The sequence below is a fragment of the Pantherophis guttatus genome, chromosome 3 (genome assembly GCF_059756535.1).
Source record: "Pantherophis guttatus breed Tessera chromosome 3, ASM5975653v1, whole genome shotgun sequence".
NCBI classification, from domain to species: domain Eukaryota; kingdom Metazoa; phylum Chordata; class Lepidosauria; order Squamata; family Colubridae; genus Pantherophis; species Pantherophis guttatus.
In genome coordinates, this window is record NC_142065.1 from 208,191,379 (window position 1) to 208,212,776 (window position 21,398).

Consider the following 21,398-nt stretch of genomic DNA (forward strand, 5'->3'; position numbering starts at 1 on the left):
TGCATTACTATTATTCTTACCTTCCTTACTAGTATCTATCTTTTCCCACTTATTATTATAACCATGTTGCTTGTATCTTTCAATTACATTTTTTGTTTCCTAGTACGATTTGATTGCTTATTAGTAACCTTGACTATCACTAAGTGTTGTATCTTTTTATTCTTGATGAATGTATTTTATTCTCCTTATGTACACTGAGAGCATATACACCAAAGACAAATTCCTTGTGTGTCCAATCACACTTGGCCAATAAATTATTCTATTCTATTCTATTCTATTCTATTCTATTCTATTCTATTCTATTCTATTCTATTCTATTCTATTCTATTCACTGGATGGTGAGTTATGGGAAGAATGACTTATCAAAAGTGCTTATTAAACTGAGTCCCAAAGGTGCTTTTTGAAGAGGCAACTGAACTTTCTTGTTTTTTCTTTGAAGGATGCTTCTCATCCAAGAAGCTTCTTCAACTCTGAAGAAGACATTTCACTTTTTTTTTTTTAAATTTGATTTATATGCCGCCCTTCTCCGGAGACTCAGGGCGGCTTACAATGCGCTAAGCAATAGCCTTCATCCTTTTGTATATTTTATACAAAGTCAGCTTATTGCCCCCACAACTGGGTCCTCATTTCACCTACCTTAGAAAGGATGGAAGGCTGAGTCAACCTTGAGCCTTGGCGAGATTCGAACCCTGCAGTAATTGCAGGCAGCTGGTCTTAATAACAGGGTGCTTTAGACCACTGTACTACCAAGGCTCTTCTTGGATGAGAAGTGAAACGTCTTCAAAGAAAAACAAGTAAGTCTAGTTGCCTCTTGAAAAAGCACCTTTGGGACAACCGTGACCTGGATGACTGAGAATCTCCATAGACATTTATTAAACTGAGATTATGTATTAGATATTTTCAAGTTATGATTAATGCAGAACCAGTTTGGTGTAGTGTAAATGGCTCCACACTAGAAACTGGGAGACTGAGTTTTGATCCTACCTTAGGTACAAAGCTAGCTGAAAAACCATGGACCAGTCACTTTTCCTCAGCCCTAGGAAGGAGGCAATGGCAAACCATTGCTGAATTCTTGCCAAGAAAATTACAGGGACTGTTTCAAACCTTACTAGTAGTCTATTATGAGTCAATAACCCTTCCACTCTCAATCTTACTAGGTTATACTTTTGGATATGAAATTCATCCTGTTATATGTTAGAGGATAAGTAAGTAAGTAAGTAAGTAAGTAAGTAAGTAAGTAAGTAAGTAAGTAAGTAAGTAAGTAAGTAAGTAAGTAAATAATACAGAAATAGAAGTAGGGATGGCTAGATATGATTAAGGTGATTTTTACTGTTCTTTGTCTTTCCAATTTGAAAGTAATTCCATCTTATTCCTATATTTTCATTTTTACAAAGAGTTGTGGGAATATAAAGATGTATACATTCATGCATTTTACATGAATGTCTCTTTAAACTTACATTTTTGCAAATAAGTTCCTTACTGGACAGAAAAGATAGAATTTATCATCAGCATTATTTCCTTGTTTCTTTCTTTTCTTTTTTTTAATTTCTAAACTACTGCAGACTTTAGCAGAAAAAATAATTTTGCTCTTGGTTCTACATAGGTTTGAGGAACTGTTGTAGTATGTGGGTATAACTACACTGAAATGTAAACCTAATGAACTCATCTTTCAGTGTTAAAAACATGTAACACTTATATTTAACAATTGTGGAAATGCTGGATTTTTTTAGCTGTATATAATATAATTGAAAAATTATCACAAAGATGATTCACGTTCTTTTTAATGCTTTAAAACAAATTGCATTTATTACTTCTCAAGAGGTAAACACTCACTTGAAATAGAGTGGAATCCAACGTAAGTCATTCAAAAAAAAAAAATTCAAATTTGTGGAAAATTTCATTTTCATCTCTGTGACCTTCACCTTTAAATCAATATTTGCACTGACAAACTAGAAATGGCTATTTTGCAATTAAAAATGAGTTCCAGTTTAAAAAAAGATAAAACTGATATTTCATTATCAGCCCCCAATTGTTTTACAGCTGCTGTGTTTAATGCTGCCCCGATACTACAATATCAGAGCTTTTGTGTTGTATCTATCAGATCTCATCTCTTGCCTTTGTAAATGGTTGAAAATGAAGCTGGTTTTAAAAATCCTTTTCCAGATTTCAATCCCTTCCTCTAATTTGCTGCAATGGGGGCCAGCTCTCTTGTACCATTATGATCAAAGTCTGTGATTAGTGGATTCCCTTGCCTTACTCACTCACTCACTCACACACACACACACACACACACACACACACAGCTGTGCCAGAAAACAAAGGTACATCTGCCTTTCCTTCTGTGGGAAGGTCTTCTGAAAAGTGGGGTGGGGGAAAATAGGGCAACAGTTTCATAGCACTTCCTATTGCTTGGATTAGAAAGGGAAAAGGAAGGAAGGGAGCAGGGGTGGGCCGCTGGAGATTTGCACGGGTTCGGGAGAACCTCTAGCTAAGATTCTGTGCAATTTGGAGAACCCCCAAATCCCCCTCCTGGCTGGCCCCTCCCACCCCACCCCACCCCTGCCAGGAGTCCCCCACACAGCCCGTTTTGGATGCAGGTAAGTACAGGGTGTGCACAGAGGCTCAGGAAGAGTGAAAAACAGGCCTGCAGGAAGTTTGGCCTCCAGAGCCTGGGGAGGCCGTTTTCGCCCTCCGGGAGGCTCGAGAAAAGCCTCTGGAGCCTGGGGAGGACAAAAACAGTCCCCCCCCCGCCATGGTGCAGGAGGCCAACTAGGCCACGCCCACCCAGAAACCAGGCAGAGTATCCCTTGCTAAAATTTTTGAAGTCCACCCCTAGAAGGGAGGGAGGGTGGAAGGAAGGGAGGAAGGAAGGGAAGAAGGGAGGGAGGGAGGGAGGGAGGGAGGGAGGGAGGAAGGAAGGAAGGAAGGAAAGAAGGAAGGAAGGAAGGAAGGAAGGAAGGAAGGAAGGAAGGAAGGAAGGAAGGAAGGAAGGAAAAAAGCAATGTTGTTGTAGTTATGGCTCCTCTGTTGAACATAACACAAGATTCCATGGCCAGAAGTGACCATACATGGACTGAACAGCATTTTTACAACCAGCAGAGGTGGGAAGTCATTACATCTGATTGAGAGACCTTGGGTAGAGAACTCATCTGAGCAGGGTAGGGGTAATAGATGACATCTTTCATTTCTGTCCTCCTGAAATAATGTCTGGCCAGCCCTGTTCGTCTGCAAATGCATCTCAGTTTATCATAGGACGGCAAAGCAGGTACTCACCTTAGGCCCAAAGGATCCAGGTAAACCTGGTGGACCTCTTTCACCCTAGAAAGACACACAGATATAAAAGAAGTTAACACCATCTTCCCAACAGGAAAGCCAAATGCATCCATTTATTAGACCTCTGAAAACGAACATGAATTCCAGCCCTGAAACTGCTCATTCTCAAGGACACGCATGTGAGGAACCCATTCAGGGGTGACCTCCTGGGGGTTTGGTAGGGTTCGGGCGATCCTCTAGCCAACGATCGCCGGAGTTTGGTGAACCCCCAAATGCCACCCCTGGCTGGCCACGCCCACACCCACCCCGCCCTTCCCACCCTGCCTCGCCCCTCCCAGGAGTCTCCACATGGCCTGTTCATCATTCCAGATAAATACAGGTGGCCGCGTGGAGGGCAGTGGTGGGTTTCCCCTGGTTCACACCGGTTCTATAGAAGCGGTAGTGAAACTGGTGGGAGGCTCTGCCCACCGACCCCAATGTCATCAAAATGCTTCTGTACATGCGCTTGCACAGAAGAGCGTGTGTGCGCGCGACCCCATTGCAAACTGGTAGTAAAGGTAAGTAGAACCCACTCCTGGTGGAGGGTCTGGGAGGGCAAAAAACGGGCCTACCGGAGGTTCCAGAAGTCCAGAAACAAGCCTGTTTCTGGCCTCCAGACCCTGGGGGAAGCTGTTTTAGCCCTCCCAGAGGCTCAAGGAAATAATAATAATAATAATAATAATAATAATAATAATAATAATAATAATAATAATAATAATAATAATAATAATAATATGTTCAAGTCCGGCAAATTTAGAATTTCTAAAGGGCTACCCCGCTATTTAGAAATTCTAAATTTGCCAGACTTGAACATTTTGACTCTACAAAAAACCACCTTACTCGGAAGAGCTTATATCCTCCGACGATACCTTAACAGTTCCTAGGTCCTTGGTTAGGACTCGAGCTGCTGAGCTATTAACCAGCCTCAAAGGCTGTGAATCTCACTAAAGATTAAATAATAATAATAATAATAATAATAATAATAATAATAATAATTTGGAGTGAAATGATAATACTTTGTGTACCAAGTAATCAGATTTTCTTTTTCAAACTGAACAGAATGTAATAGGGGCCTTTAAGTTTGAGGAAGTAATTTGCATATCCTCTTTTAGAGGGAGACCGATTGACAGTACTCATTTCCTATGTGTCCGTCAAATTCCTTTAATCTCCTCCGCTATCCACTTTTTAGAGTGAGATGGGTGGCATATATATTAAATAAATGAAAAAATATTGTTTGTTTCCTAAAAGCCTAGTCAATATTTCGTCTGCAGTCTTCCAATAATTAGCTTCCCTTTGGAGTCAATTGTATGGGGTGCTTAATAAATTTTCTTCTTCCAAATTTACACGTGGGTTCTGTTCGCACATATCTCACTTAGTTTTAACTTTATTTAGGGTTTGGCGCGCATGTGTGTGTGTAGGTATGGCATAACACTTCTACAAACCCAGCTTATTGGGTTCGTTGCAGTAGTGGGTTTCAATTTTTTTTAAAAAAAAATGATTTATATGCCGCCCTTCTCCGGAGACTCAGGGCGGCTTACAATGCGCTAAGCAATAGCCTTCATCCTTTTTGTATATTTATACAAAGTCAGCTTATTGCCCCCACAAACTGGGTCCTCAATTTACCTACCTTAGAAAGGATGGAAGGCTGAGTCAACCTTGAGCCTGGCGAGATTCGAACCTGCAGTAATTGCAGGCAGCTGGTCTTAATAACAGGGTGCTTTAGACCACTGTACTACCAAGACTCTTAGCAAATTTAGTTTGCTACTGGTTTGCTCATGCGCGCATGTGTCCATGCATGCACTACGCTTTTGCGCATGCACAGAAGTGTCCGGGTGGGTGGGCGGAGCTTCCCACCACCGCTGCTACCGGTTCGCCTGATTCGGGGCGAACTGGTAGCAACCCACCACTGGTTCGTTGATGATTCAGTGTAGTTCATGAACCCAGAAAAGCAGCTATGTCCATCACTAAATCATTGGCAAACACAACCGTCGAATTACAGAGAAGCTTGCCTAATTGTGTTTGCAGGAGTTCACCAATTTTGTGCTCTCGTCTTTAATTTCATAATTTGTTCCAACCTATTGTTCTTCCAATTTCAGTTTCTTTCCTCTAACGGTTGCCAGGATGCAGAAGGATGCATGCAACCCAATCAAATTAAAACTTGACAGGAATGAATAATAGTAGCAGCATTTCTGACATAGTCTTTTTAATATGCTTCTTCCTGATATTGTGTTTCTGGGCAACAGTTCATAGGAGAAGGGATGACAGCTGAAAATGCAAATTTTTAAAAAAATTGTTCAAGTATACCAATGACAAAGTAGTAGAGAATACTGTGGAATAGAATTATAACTCACAAAATGAGTAAATTGGTTCAATCGGACCATTCCAAAACTGACAAGCTTTTGTTGATCAGTTACTAAGTTGTGCCTGACTCTTTGCAACCTCACGTCCCACAGCATGCCCGACCCCACCCTCCCAATTCTCCACTGTCTCCTGGAGTCTGCCCAAATTCATATTCATTGTGTCAATGATACTAATTAACCATCTCCTCCTCGGCCATCTCCTTCTTCTTTTCGCCTTCCATCTTTCCCAACATCAGCTTCTTTTCCAATGAATCCTCTCTTCTCATTAGGTGGCCAAAGAACCTAATTCAACTTCAGCATTTGTCCTTCCAAAGGACAGTCAGAGTTGATTTCTCTTAGGATGGACTGATTTGATTTCCTTGCAATCCAAGGGAGTCTCAAGAGTTTTCTTAAGTACCATATTTTTTGGAGTATAAGACGCAACTTTTTCCCCCAAAAAAGAGGGTGAAAATCTGGGTGCGTCTTATACTCCGAATGTAGCCCCACCCAGCTTCTCAAAATGGAGGTTTCAGAGGCTGAAAAAAGCATCAGAAATGAAGCTTCAGAAAAGAAGCCGCCAAACAGAGCTTCAGAAAAAAAAAGCCCCCAAACAGAGCTTCAGAAAAAAAGCCGCCAAACAAAGCTTCAGAGGCTTTTTTTCTGAAGCTCTGTTTCGGAGGCTTTCAGAGGCAGAAAAAAAGTTTTGTTCTGAGTTTCAGAAGTTTCAGAGGCAGAAAAAAAAGCAAGGCACAGAGCTCACAACCAAGGAACCTGTTGCTAAAATTCACCTCTGGAAACAGCTGATTGACGGTATTCCAGGAGGCCGATCCACCTGCCAATCAGCTTTTTTCTTATTTTCCTCCCTGAAAACTATGGTGCGTCTAATACTCTGGTGCGTCGTATACTCTGAAACATATGATAAGTATCTGCTTGCACAAGTTTAGGAATTAAATTTACCCTTTCTCCATCTCGACCCTTTCCAGGTAATCCAGGTTCTCCAACAGCTCCTGGTTCACCTGTAGGCCCAGGTGGACCTGATTTTCCTTCCTTACCAGGTTCTCCCTGCAGAAAAGACAATGTGAATAGATGACAATTAGGACAGGCTACGAGGCAGGCAGTATCTTCTGCTTATTTCATTAATCAACATCAAAGGTTTTCACTCAGACTGGGAAGGACTCTGGATTGCTCATCACCTGGTAAATAAAGAAGCCAAGACAAAATTCTAGAACTTTCTCCTAAAAACTTTGTGGAAATCAATATAAGCACTTCAGTATTTGGATTGCAAATATTTATTTACATCGCATGGATTTTTAATAACCTCATTGTGCCAGTTTTCCTTCAAGCATGGAATTTATTCGGTTTATCCATCCATTATCTACTTGCATGGCAAAGAAATAATGAAACCAAGTGATCACTAATGAGGTAAATATAGGATGTGGAAAATACATCCTTAAGACAATTTTGTGGCCTGGAAGACGCAATTCCCTCCATCTGCCAAATCAGAGGAGGAGGAGGCATGGAAGTCAGGGCCAGCATCATGGCAACCTGAGAACTCTGAGGGGGAAGAGGGAATGGAGCTGGCAGAGAGAGAGAGAGAGAGAGAGAGGTGGAGCCTGGGCCATCCGTCAGCCCTCAGATGAAGAGTCAACAGACCCCAGGTCTGGAGGTGGCTGATGAGGAAGAGGACGAACAGCTGGGTCCAGTGCCTGACTCACGGATGCACAGAAGGCAGAGGAGAGGAGAGCAGTGGAAATCTATGGGCCGGACCTTGGGATGGAAGAACCACCACTGCTAGCGAGGCCCCACCCTAGCTCTGGGGATAAAAGGAGGGGGCAGAGATGTGGCAGACAGCTATTCATTTTCCAGCTGGATGGACTTGTTAGCCTGCGAGAGAAACTCCTAAGAAAAGAATCTTTTGAGTTCACATCAGAAGGTTTGTGGTGTTTGGGGAGCTGGGTCAGAACAGGCTAGCAAAATGAGCCATAGTGGTGCAGTGCTGCAGACTACTTCTGCTGACTGCCGGCTGCCAGCAATCTGGCAGTTCGACTCCCACTGGCTCAAGGTTGACTCAGCTTTCCATCCTTCCGAGGTTGGTAAAATGAGGAGCTGTATTGTTTGGGAAGGATCCTTCCCTTCCCCACCATCCAGTCAGAGCTGAAGAAGCTTCTTGGATGAGAAGTGAAACATCTTCAAAGCAAAATAAGAAAGTCCAGTTGCCTCTTGAAAAAAAAAAAAAGCACCTTTAGGAATGACCAAAAACCATTGATTTTGGCATGATGATCTCAAAAAGACCCTGTGTAATGATGATGTCATCACAAATGGAACAATTATAAAATCAGATTGTGATGTCTGGCACAAGTATCCAGGGTGTACCATTTGCATGATGAGATCATCAGACATACATCATCATTTGTCCTCCTTTGTCACCCCTGCAGATGTCCATGGTTTTGGAGGAGCCAATATCACAACAGCACCCAATTTCAGGTCTTGGAAACAGAAATGCTAAATCCTTCCTTTACTGCAGACATTTGGACTGTCCATGTGAAGGCTAGCAAAAGGAAAAGTGTGTATCATATTTTTTTTTTCTGATTTTGAAGCCGAAGAGGCAGAGTCTCAGCCTGTAGTTAGGTAGCAAATACGCTATGAGCTTCCTGGGAATGATGACTGAGACCCAATTATTATTATTTTTTAAATTTGATTTATATGCCGCCCTGCTCCGAAGACTCAGGGCGGCTTACAATGTGCTCAGCAATAGCCTTCATCCTTTTGTATATTTATACAAAGTCAGCTTATTGCCCCCACAAACTGGGTCCTCAATTTACCTACCTTAGAAAGGATGGAAGGCTGAGTCAACCTTGAGCCTTGGCGAGATTCGAACCCTGCAGTAATTGCAGGCAGCTGGTCTTAATAACCAGCTTAATAACAGGGTGCCTTAAACCCCTGTACTACCAAGGCTTGAAGATGATGATTACCAATTTGGAGAATAAGGAGTCGAATCTTCAACTTGGGAACCTGGAAGCCCTAAAACACATGGCTAGCTAAGGAGGGCTGAGCAGCCAACATTGGCATATCTCCTTTAGAGGACAAGGCATTCAATCCTCTAATTCTGTGATGGCGAACCTATGGCACGCGTGCCCAAAGTGGCACCTGGAGCCATGTCGCCTGGCACGCACGGTGTCGCCCGTTCCTCTTCCGGGTTTCTGGTGCGCATGCACGCACGACAATAAGCTGGCCTTTTTGCATGACGACCTGGTCTTCCATTTTCCTTCGTGAGCATGTGTGCCGGCCAGCTGATTGTCACATGCATATGTACACCAGAAACCCGGAAGAGTAGCTGGTTGAACCCGGAACTTCAGTAGCTGAAACCAGGAGTTCATTTTTGGGCACATGCATGCGTCCTGGGCTGCTACTCTTCCGGATAGTGGCCCAGGGGCGCGCACACACACACACACACACACACACACACACACACTCCCTTGTTTGCCATCACTGCTCTCATTATACAATGGTTCAAACTCCTTTCCTCTAGTTGGAATCGGAAGTGGGCTTCACATACCGTAGCAACCGGTTCGCCCAGCTCCGGAAATGTGAGCGCGTATCAAACAATGCAGCAATTTGCTCGCGCACACTGTCCACATATGCATGCAGTGTCAAAAACACAGTGATATAGGATGGGATTGTGCCCACCCGCAGGTCACCCCTACCGGTTCACACAAACTGGTCTGAACCAGCTCTGGTTGCAATGTTAGACCTGCATTTCTCTGGCTTCACATCCTTGATTTCTCCTTATTCCTTGTCCTACAAGCAGTTGTTGGGATTACAACCCCCAGCCTGGATATTGTAGACTTCTTTGGCCTTAGACTATCAGACAGTCTCTTCTTGGCTGTGTTTAAACCACAGCTACAAACTACAAGAAGAGCTTCCCTGCAGAGCTTTCTCTATCCAATTTACAACTGATAGCTCTAGCATTATCTATTATGGCTCAGCTAATAAAACTGTCTGAAGAGTGCTAATTGCTACCCTGCTTACTGCTGTTCAGCTAGTACAGGACAATATTTGACATGTACAACATCAGATAGAGGAGATAAAATAGTGTACGGGTAACTGCTTTATTTAATGCATAATAAGGTTTGCATATTATTTAAGCAGTATCTTTAGCAAGCCAAAATGATGACACATACAGTGTTATTTCATCAGGCAAATGCCACCATTACGTAATAGCATCACAATGTTTGATGCCAAGTATAAGATACAGCATTTGATGACATTATACAGGTAGTCCTTGAGAGTGGTGTAGTGGCCTAGAGGTGGAGCTCTCGCCTGACAATCAGGAGGCTGTGAGTTCAATCCTAGGTAGAGGCAGATATTTCTCTCTCTGGACACAATGAGAATATATCTGCTGAACAAAACTCCTCATTGGCGACAGGAAAGGCATCTGGCCAGTAAACACTCAGCTCCATTTAATGACCATTCATAGTTATGAAAGCACTGAAAAAACTGATTACTCACCCTTACGACCGTCCCAGTGTCCCCTGGTCAAAATTTGAACACTTGACAGCTATTGTGTATTTACAATGGTTGTGCAACATATCCAAATCATGTGATCCCCATTTGCAACCTTCCCAGGGATCTTCCAACAGCAAAGTCAATAGTAGAAGTCAGATTTGCTTAATGATATCATGATTTGTTTAATGACAATGATGATTTGCTTAATAACAATGGCAAAAAGATCATTAAATCAGGCACAACTCTTTTAGTGACTTAGCGAGGATAACCAAATGTGGCCATAAGTCAAGGACTACCTGTAATTCTTTTAATGTTTAACCCTCACCCTTTCCCTCCTGCAAATAACCATTACACTTTAGCTGTGGATCCATCTTTTCACCTTTTCTCCTTTTTCTCCATCAATTCCTGGCTGACCATCAGCTCCTGGTATACCCTGTAAAGAAAATAACATGCAACAAATCAAATTTTGCTATTGAACAGGTTGATTGGAAATGATATGAGCTTAATTCAGGTGTGTGAAAAATTAGATTATTTGCAACAATAAACATGAAGAGCCAGTTTGGTCTAATGGTTAAGGCACCAGGCTAGAAAACAAGGCACTGTGAATTCTAGTTCCACCTTAGGCCTGAAATCCAGTTGGGTGACTTTGGACCAATCAGCAAGAAATTGTGATTTGTAGCCCTGCCTTAAGCTCTGAAAGCAAGTTGGGTGACTCAGGGCCAGTCACTATATTTCAGCCCAGCTCACTTCACAGGGTTGTTGTGGTGAAAATAGGAGGAGGAAGTGTGTTGGATAGGTTAACTACCTTGAGTTATTTGTAAAAATAAATAAATAAAGGTAGGATACAAATAAATAAATGAACAAATAAACAAACTAATGGAAATTATTTGTAATCATCCCTTTAATTACTTCCCATGATTATTATGTCGTGGTATTTTTATTAAATGTTCCACGTTTATTCCCTTATGACATTTGTACATCATTTCCCATTAAAATAATATCTCCAAACTGTTTATCATAAAAATTTGTATGCTACATTGTGCAGCAAATGCTGCATTTTTTCATCCAAGAGCAATTAAAGACATCCTCGCAGCTGCATGTTGAAGTAAAATATAGCTTTGTGTCTTGCATGTTTACAACAGACTCCAATCCTTCTTCAAAGAATGTGACCTGGGTCCCATCGCTCTTTCGAAGCGGAGAGAAAAAGGATAAGAAAACAGCAAGGATCATTTTGGCACACAAAGTTCCTTTCCTTTTATTGGGAAGATGACTTGTTCCGACAAAATGGCGCTGCATGGAAACAGCCAGAGAAATATTTCAGAGCTTTTTAGGAAATCTGCTCCTTGCAGTTACTTTACAGGGAGGGAGGTAGATTCCAGATGCATGTTGAGAAAAAAATCTTGAATCATTAGAACTGTTTAAACGGACTGCAAGAAAGGGGTTGGACTCCTTTTCGTTGGATGAGTTTAACAGATTAACAGAGTTGGAAGAGATCTTGTAGGTCATCTAGTCCAACCCTCACCCAAACAGGAGACCCTACACCCGTGATGGTGAACCTATGGCACGCGTGCCACAGGTGGCACGGGGAGCCATATCAGTGGGCACATGAGCATTGCCCTAGCTCAGCTCCGGCGCACATGTGCATGCTGCCCAGCTGATTTTTGGGCCTTCCGGGCCCAACGGAAGTCAGCAAAGGGGTTGTTTCTGGCCTCCAGAGGGCCTCTGGGGAGGTGGGGAAGGCTGTTTTTGCCCTCCCCAGGCTCCTAGAAAGCCTCTGGAGCCTGGGGAGGGCAGAAAACGGGCCTATCGGGCCCGCCGTGCTATCACATGACATGGGGGGGTTGCACATGCATGCATGGCGGGTAGGGCGCATAGAATTATGGGTGTGGGCAAGCACACGCGCAACCACCCTGCACTCCCCCAGCTTTTGGCACATGACGGCAAAAAGGTTAGCCATCACTGCCCTACACCATTTCTGACAAATGGCAGTCCAATCTCTTCTTGAAAGCCTCCAGTAATGAAGCTCCCACAACTTCCAAAGGCAACTTCTGTTCCATTGGTTGATGGTCCTCACTGTCAGAAAATTTCTCCTTATTTCCAGGTTGAATCTCTCTCCTTGATCAGTTTCCATCCATTATTCCTTGTCTGGCCTTCAAGTGCCTTGGAAAATAGCTTGACCCCCTTCCTCCTCTCTGTGGCAGCCCCTCAAATATTGGAAGACTGCTATCAAGTCACCCCTGATCCTTGTCTTCACTAGACTAGCCATGCCCAGTTCCTGTAACTGCTCTTCATATGTTTTAGTCTCCAGTCACCTAATCATCTTGGTTGCTCTTCTCTTGCACTTTTTCTAGATTCTCAACATCTTTTTTATAGTATGGTGACCAAAACTGGATGCAGTACTCTAGGTGTGGTCTTACTAAGGCTTTATAGAGTGGTATTAGTACCTCACTTGATCTTGATTGTATCCCTCTGAAGAAAAAACTACATAGTACCCATCATGGATGCTTTCATTGGCATTTCAGCACTGAGTCGGGGACTGGATTCAATGGCCTTAGTGACCCCTTCAAATCCTAACATTTTATGATTCTGTAAATTCTAATAAATCTAGTAAAATTTCTCCAAATGTTTGGCCATTTCCATCAAAGTCTATGGATAGATCCGAGCTAGTTGGAGCATTTTCAAATGCAATGCAAATAGTCCTCAATCTACAACCACATGAGCTTGGAATTTTGGTTGTAAATCATTGAAGTCATAAGTCATGTCACCATGTGACTGGACTTGATTTTATGACAGTTTTATGACAGTTACTAAATGAGTCATGTGATGATTAAGCAAATCACATGATTGTATAGTCCAAATCTATCTTATCCAATAGGAGCTTTTTGCTGGAAAATAGCAAAATAGTTGCAAAGCACAATTATATGACTGAAAGATGCTGCAAGTTGGTTGCCAAGCAGCCAAAATACCCCTCACTGTAAGGAATATGTAGCAGTTATAAATTTGAAGATGGGACATAAATAACTTTTTTTTCAGTCCATCATAAGTGACCAGTTGTAATTTGAGAACTAATAAGATGGGTTTCCATACTGTGCAAGACATATACAAAAGAAGGAGAAGAAGAGGAGAAGAAAAGGAGGAGAAGACATATACAAAAGGAGGAGGAGAAGGTCAAAGAATACGAGGCAGACCCAGAAGAGGATGGAGAGACAACGTTAAAGGCACACTACCACAGCATCAAATAACAGTGGCTGAGGCTTCCAGAAGACCAGGAATCAGAACTTTGTATCTCCCTTGACATCTGAAGTGGTAAAAGAGGAAGAAGGAGGAGGAGGAGGAGGAAGAGGATGAGGAGGGGGTGGTGGAAAACAGGTTTCAAGGAGGAAATAATGCAGGTTGTAGGAGCAGTTGATAGAGGTAAAATTCTATCCCCTTCAAAGGTGATAAACTTGTGCCACCAGAACAATCAGTGTGGGTTTAGCTGTTGACCAAATTCAGAATTACTCTTCTGTCAGATAAGAAACTATTTATTTATTTATTTATTTATTATTCAAATTTCTATACCGCCCTTCTCCTTTCGGCCATTGTATACGTACCACATTCCCAGGCAAACCACGTGGGCCAGATGGTCCTTCAGGTCCAGGGGGACCCTGTTAAAATAAATCATAGCCACAGGTTTGAAGAATATATTGATGCTCATACCCAACATTTATTCCCAATATCTGTTGTGGCTCCGACTCCCGAGCCCATCTTATCGGAGGAAAAAGGCCCCGAACATGAAGGAGAGGAGCCGGCCAGGCCTCCCTCTCCAGGCCCCTCCTCTCTGGCAATGCCTCAGGTGTCTGCCGAGGGAGAGGAGATTGACCAGGAGCCAGGTGTCTCCGATGACAGCGATGAGGGTGATAAGTCATTCCTGGATCCACGCCAACGAAGGCGAGATAAACGTTTGCAGCAGATGAGGAGGCGTGCCAGGGATTAAGCTGAGTCACTGGACCACACCCCACAGGCTATATAAGAGAGTGTGGTGGCCATTTAGACTCTGTGACGGACAAAGCTAACTTCTGGCTAGTCACTTTGTACAACGCCTGATCTGCTGAAGATTTCTGTTTGAGCTGGACTGTTTTTGAAAACTGTGGGTATTTGTTGGTGTTATCTGGTGGAGGAACACTCCCTCTTCTTGTAGTAAAGCACTTGGCAGACAGTTATCGTATTGCTGCCAAGTTCCTGATAATGAACCTTGTGTGTGCCGAGTACTTCTTTAACCCCTGGCTGGCTGTTTGTGTGTGTGTGGGGACGGGGACAGAACAATATCAACATTGCAATGACGCTGGTTCAGATATGGAAAAGCTCTTAAGTATCCAAGTGTTTGTTAAACCTTGATCTACCTAGAAAAGAATATATATTCTTAAGGCAGTTACTTACAATTTCTCCTGGAGGTCCAGGTTGACCTACTTCCCCTTCTTGTCCTTTCAGACCCTAAAGAAAAGAAACAAAGGTTCAGTCTAGTAGATAGAAGAGTCAAAGAGGCAGAAGCTCAGGCAGTCAACAAAGCAAGTTGACCTCATGCCAAGATAGCTGTGGAAGGAGCTTTCATAGCTGAAGGAAAATAGTGCTGCTCCTTGGTTTCATTCACTAAAAGATAATAACACCTGAGCATCAAGCTGAGATACTTAGGTCTTTATCATCTGATTTTAAAGGATATTATTTGTTCAAAAGGAACAGAAGCAAAAGGAAAGGAGAAGTGTTAAGGGCATCCATTCCTGCTCAGCAATCCACTTAAAAGAACTTGGAGATGTGATAACAATAAGATGAATAGCAAATGAAAGTTATAATGTTGTCGGTCACAACAATCTGGCCAACAATCTGGCCAACCAAGAAGAAGACACAGATGATACTTTCAAACACAAATAGCAGATCCTTTTTAAAAAAAATGAAGAAGAAATAAAGTTACATTTATGGAAGATATTTATTACTCTGATATGTTAGTTCATAATGATCATAACAATTATATTGGACTTTCCATGACCAGCAATTGATTATACTGGAAAAGCATGAAGTCTTTCTCATGATCAACAATAGCTGTTCCTAGAATCTTAAATTCAGTCAGAATGAGTGACAGATTACAACATTTATTTATTCTATATTCAAGTACACATGGTTAAAGTCAATACTATATATGTGTGTGTGTCTGTGTGTGTGTGTGTCTGTGTGTGTGTGTATATATATATATATCTATTTCGGCCTTATAAGGCCTCATCAGTTAGCCATACCCTCATCTTATGAGGGTGTGGCTAGAGAAATACACATAAAACCTACGAAAAAGAAAGAAAAACAAATATATGTATGTATGTATGTATGTATATCTTTGGTTATTCGGGTTTTCTCCCGCATAAAATTGGAAGTGTCTTGGCGACGTTTCGACAAAGTCTCATTCGTCATCTTCAGGCTGGTGTTTTCGGCTTCGTGCTTCTAGGAGCAATGAAGGAGCACGAAGCCGAAAACACCAGCCTGAAGATGACGAATGAGACTTTGTCGAAACGTCGCCAAGACACTTCCAATTTTACGCGGGAGAAAACCCGAATAACCAAAGACCTACATACAAACACCTGCGAAAACCTCAGAAAACATATACATATATAATATATTTATTCCTATTGAAAATAAAAAAAAAACACTGAAAAGTTGATTTGATGATTAGAATTATTTGGGATTATGGAAACAATACAGACAAATTTAATCTTAGAATATGTGTTTGATGTATTTTTTTTACTTCTATCTATAAACAATGGATGTTTGTTTTTATATTATTTCAGAAAATCAAGATCATCTTAGATATATTTATCCCCACTGAATCAGTTCCATTCCGAAACTCATTCCATATTGTCTAACCATTGTGATTTCACTCCGAAGATGGGAATAGAGAGAGAGAAAGAGTGAGATGGATGGATATTAACTTGTAAACCTCTTAAAGATCAGTTCTAGTTGTTTATCATCTGACTTTGAAGGAGACCACTGAAGTGAGCATGTCCTCTTGAAGCATTGGGAATGGGATGGCCATCTCCTCACATGGTCTAAGCATGCAAATCCATACAGAAAAGACAGCTCAGTTGGGATTGCCAATTCAGGCAGTACAAGAGGACTTTAGGTTAGCTGTATTAATGTCTTAAGCAGTGGTCCTATGAATAGTTTGTATCACCCTATCATATATTGGATTGTTGCCTTCTGGCAGAAGATACAGAACAATTAAAACTCGGACTACATGTTTTCTGAATAGTTTTTATCCCAGAGCTATAATTGCACTCAACAATGAACTAAAGGGCCACCATCAGTGAGCTATTGGACAATATTACTTGGTCTGTTGTGTAGATGTTTGGGTGGTTGAGGGGCGGGGAATTTGTGGTGGGTCAGAGTGTGTTTGGGGATTGTTATGTATGTTGGACCTGGTCTTTGGGTGTTAAGTGAATTTCGTTGTTTGGGTATACTGTGTATACACATACAATAACAATAAAGTTATTATTATTATATATCAATATATGAACTAGTTTAGTGGTTTCATTTTAGCTTAATGTACCTGTTGCCCAGCTGGTCCGATTGGACCCTGTTCTCCTGGAACACCTTGTTCTCCCTATAGAAAGGAAGAGGAAGAAAAAGAAACACACACAAATGATCTCAGTTTTATGTAATTTTTTCCCCCACTGTAGTGAATCTGAGTATCTTGATCTAAAAAAGAGATATTCTTCTAGCAGCAGAAAAAGTTCATCATTAAGAGCCAAATGAGGGTATTTGATCCTGGGTAGATCAGAGATAATGATTGGGGTGATCTGTGGTAGATAAGAAACAAGACAGGCACAGACTTCAGAGGATAATTAGAACTGCAGAAAAAACAATGGCTACCAACCTGCCTTCCATTGAGGAGATGTATACTGCATGTGTCAAAAAGAGGGCTGTGAAAATATTTACACACCCCTCGCATCCTGGACATAAACTGTTTCAACTCCTACCCTCAAAACAACGCTATAGAGCACTGCACACCAGAACAACTAGACACAAGAACAGTTTTTTCCCCCGAATGCCATCACGCTAATTTCCACAACACTGTCAAGTTATTTACTAAGACTGTATTCCTATCATTATTCTCATCCTTCCTATTACCTATCTCCATTTGTACTTATGACTATAACCTTGTTGCTTGTATCTGTACAATTTATATTATTTTATTTAGTTTTCCTAGTATGATTTATGTTGATTGCTTATTTAATATCCTATGACTATCACTAAGTGTTGTATCTTATGATTCATGATGAATGCATTTTTATGATGACTATGATTATGGTTTATCATTTATAGCTTTTATGTACACTGAGAGCTTATGCACCAAAGACAAATTCCTTGTGTGTCCAATCACACTTGACCAATAAAGAATTTTATTCTATTCTATTTTGTAGATTTTTTTATGAGCAAATTTCAATAATAGATTGTTAAAAGAGGGTCTTGAACTTTAACTTTGCTATCGTTTAACAACATTTTTTCCTCATTTATTCAATGTATGACAGGTCAATCGGGTTGCAAATAGATATAGAAGTTTATAAATTTGGGACCTCTTCTGCAAGAGGGGGAAGTTATTATTGTTGCAATAGATTTGTCAGTGTTCAACTAGGGGAGAATAATACGTGTTTTTGCTTTTTATCCATTTTAATTCACATTTTTAATGTTCTTGTCTAGATTTGTTTTGTCTAGATTTTTTTCTTTTGGATCTTGTATCTTAATCTCTTGAATAAAATAAAAATGTATAAAAGCATTAGGTTAGTTTTTTTTTTAACCTTCTCCTGCACCATAACCATTTTGAAACCTAGAAAAAGGGAATATCTGAGGGACATGCCTCTCCCCAGTGATATCAGCTTGCCCCATTAGATCTGGCAGAGAAGGCACGCGGTGACTACCATCGGCTACAGATCTATATTTAATGACTCCAGGGCTTTCTGTCATGGTGCATTCCTTAGGGAACATTCTTCCCCCTAAAATTAGATTAGCTCCATCCATTTTGATATTCTGGAAATCCCTCAAAACCTGGTTATATGATCACGCCATGAGTTCAACGGGAGATATGCTCAGACGGTTCCATTGCTAAATATTCATTCTCATCCTCCCTTTGACTGGGGTTAGTATATCTGTTTGGATAATGTTTATTTTCATCTGGATTTTATGTTTTTTATATTTATTATTCAATTCTTATACGCCACTCAGAGTCACGTTTTGTGAGATGGGCAGCTATGTAAATAAATAAAATTCCAGACCACAAGACGGCCCTAGTAATAACAATTCACTTTGTTTATATTCCTAAAGTTATCCATCTTAGTTGATTAATGTAAATGATTATTTTTCAAAAACAATATTTAGAGAGAGTAGATATGATACATCTATCTACTGTGCTTCCCCAAAAATAAGACCTGGTCTTATATTAATTTTTGCTCCAGAAGACCTATTAGGGCTTATTTTCTGGTTAGGTCTTATTTTTGGGGAAATCATGAAATCTCCAGAACGGTAAAGCCTACAAACTTGAAACTTGGAGCATATGTTCCTCTTGGCTTCTAGGTGCTTGCTAAAAAAGGATTTTTTGAAATGACTATATACTATATACTATTCCATATATAGTATATTCATATACAGTATATTCACATGATCTGATGGTAAGGAGTTAGACGTTCTACTCCTCCTCCCCACCTGAAAAGAACTCTGTTCCAACTGCTAGTTGCCTTATATTAACACACCCCTTTGCTAAACTGGGCGTGGCCAGCACATGACTCATCCGACCTGTGGGCTGGGACATCCCCCTCCCCCTTTGTTCCAACTGTCAGTTGTCTTATATTACCACGCTCTGATGCTACGGAGTTACACATTCTACATTAAGTTTCAGGCTTTAAGTTTCAATTTATCAAGCCCACTCACATAGTTTCATAGAGAAGCATGGGTGTCCAGCTAGTCCATGGTATATGATATATAAATAATGCATAAGTAGATACTGTACATAGATAGTTAGATCTATTCTCTGTTTATCTTCTACCATCTATCTCTTTTTTTTTTCTTTTTTTTTTAATTTTTTTTATTGAGTTTTAAACAGAGATATAAAGACAATACAAAAAAAAATACAAAGACATTACAAAGACAAACGAATTCCCACCACCAACCTACCCACACTATATTTTACATATATGTTTTGGTCATCATCAGAATATATATTGCTTTATAAATTAATATATACTTAATACATTGTCAATTCAGATGTTTTAGATTAGAAATAATCTTGCATCTCCTCTTTATTTAGCTGTTTCCGGTTTTATTTTTCCTACCCTATAATCTTTCATCTATATTTGTACTGATTTTCTTTTCCAGCCATTGATACCACTTGTGCCACACAAGATAGAATTCACTTTCTTCTTTATCTTGGAGTTCTAGTGTCAGTTTATCCATTTCGGCACATTCTGTTATCTTTGAGATTAGTTTGTCTTTGGTTGGGAGTTGATCTGATTTCCAATTTTGCGCAAACAGTAACCGTGCTGCTGTCAAAATGTGTATGATGAGGTACTTTGTCTCTTTGTTGTATTGTGTTGTTATCATTCCGAATAAAAAAAATTCTGGGGTGTTTTCTACTTGTTGGTTTATTATTTCTTCAATGATTTCCTTTGTGTCCTTCCAGTATTGTTGGGCCTTTGTACATTTCCACCAGGCATGGTAGTATGTCCCTTTTTTTGTTTTGCACTTCCAACAGCGTGGGGAGGTGTTTGGATATATTTTGGCTAGTCTGGCTGGTGTTAGGTGCCATCTGTAAAACATTTTTATGAGGTTTTCTTTGTAGGGTATGGCTCTTGTCATTTTAATATTCTGTTTCCACAATTTCTCCCAGTTTGCCAGTTGGATGTTGTGCCCTATGTCCTTGGCCCATCTTATCATATTTTCTTTTACTGTTTCTTCCAGTAATTTATATCTAAGTAAGTAGTTATATAATTTGGTTATCATTTTTTGTTGTGGGCCTTGTAAAATCTTATCCAATTCGTTCAAATTATTCGAGATTCCATATTGCTTTTTGTCTGCTATGTATCTTGAGTGTATTTGAGTATAGGGCCACCAATCGATATTTATGCCGGAGTTTTGGAGTTGCTGTCTTGAGACGAGTTCGCCTTCATGATTCAGTAAGTCTTGGTACCTCATCATTTTTCCTATTTCGAGCGTGTTTGGGTATATCAACGCTTCCATCGGGGACCACCATTTTGGTATTTTGGTATAGTGAATTCTCTTAATATCCTGCCAGATCTTGAATAATGAAGCTCGAATTATATGACATTGGAAGTACGTGTGTCTTTTATCCGGTCCGTCCCATAAGAAAGCGTGCCATCCTCTTATTAAGTCAAAGCCTTCTAAATATAAGGTTCTTTTGTTGCCGAGTTCCATCCATTCTTTAATCCAGGTCAATCCCGATGCCTTATAGTAGAGTTCCCAATCTGGTGTTGCTAGGCCTCCTTTGTCCCGTGAATCCTGTAGAGCTTTGATTTTAATTCTGGCCTTCTTTCCCTGCCATATGTAGTTCATTGTTATTTTGTTGAGGTTCTTAAAGAAATCTCTTCCGGGGTGTATTGGTATCACTTGATATAAATATAGTACTCTTGGTAATATATTCGTTTTTATTGAGGCAATTCTGCCCATCAATGAGAGTTGTAATCTACTCCAAATTTCTAAGTCTTTTTTGATTTGTTTTAACAATTTGGTATAATTATCTTCTTTAATTGTAGTTGCTTTTGCTGTCAGCCAAATACCTAGGTATTTTATTTTCTTTACTATTTGAAGTCCTAATTCTTGCTCTAATTTCAACTGTTGTGTTTGGGTCATATTCTTCGTCAATACTTTCGTCTTCTGCTTATTTATTTTGAGGCCCGCAACTTCCCCGTATTCCTCTATCATTGTCATCAACCTGGTTCCAGATCGTATTGGGTTTTCCAATATGAAGATCACATCGTCTGCAAAGGCAAGTAGTTTGTATTCCTCCCCCCGAATCTTAAGGCCTTCCACGTCTTCTTCCTTCCTGATTTCCGTTAGTAAAACCTCCAGTGCGATTATAAATAATAGAGGTGACATGGGGCAACCTTGTCGTACTCCTTTCTGAATGTCGAAAGTTTGTGTCATGTCACCATTTATTGCAATTTTGGCTGTTTGACAGGAATAAATCTTTCTTATCAATTTAAGGAATTTCTC

At 40.6% G+C, this 21,398-nt stretch overlaps 1 protein-coding gene across 1 annotated transcript in view; it reads right to left on the reverse strand.

Annotated features, from left to right (window-relative positions):
• The window catches only part of COL22A1 (collagen type XXII alpha 1 chain), a 273,483-nt gene that overhangs the window by 62,488 nt on the left and 189,597 nt on the right, over nucleotides 1-21,398 (reverse strand). Inside the window, exons 35-40 of the mRNA XM_060681819.2 lie at nucleotides 16,726-16,779; nucleotides 14,577-14,630; nucleotides 13,751-13,804; nucleotides 10,537-10,590; nucleotides 6,609-6,713; nucleotides 3,274-3,318 (exon numbers count right to left, since the gene is read on the reverse strand). Coding sequence (XP_060537802.2) covers nucleotides 3,274-3,318; nucleotides 6,609-6,713; nucleotides 10,537-10,590; nucleotides 13,751-13,804; nucleotides 14,577-14,630; nucleotides 16,726-16,779 — 366 coding nt within the window. The remainder of the gene's footprint in view (nucleotides 1-3,273; nucleotides 3,319-6,608; nucleotides 6,714-10,536; nucleotides 10,591-13,750; nucleotides 13,805-14,576; nucleotides 14,631-16,725; nucleotides 16,780-21,398) is intronic.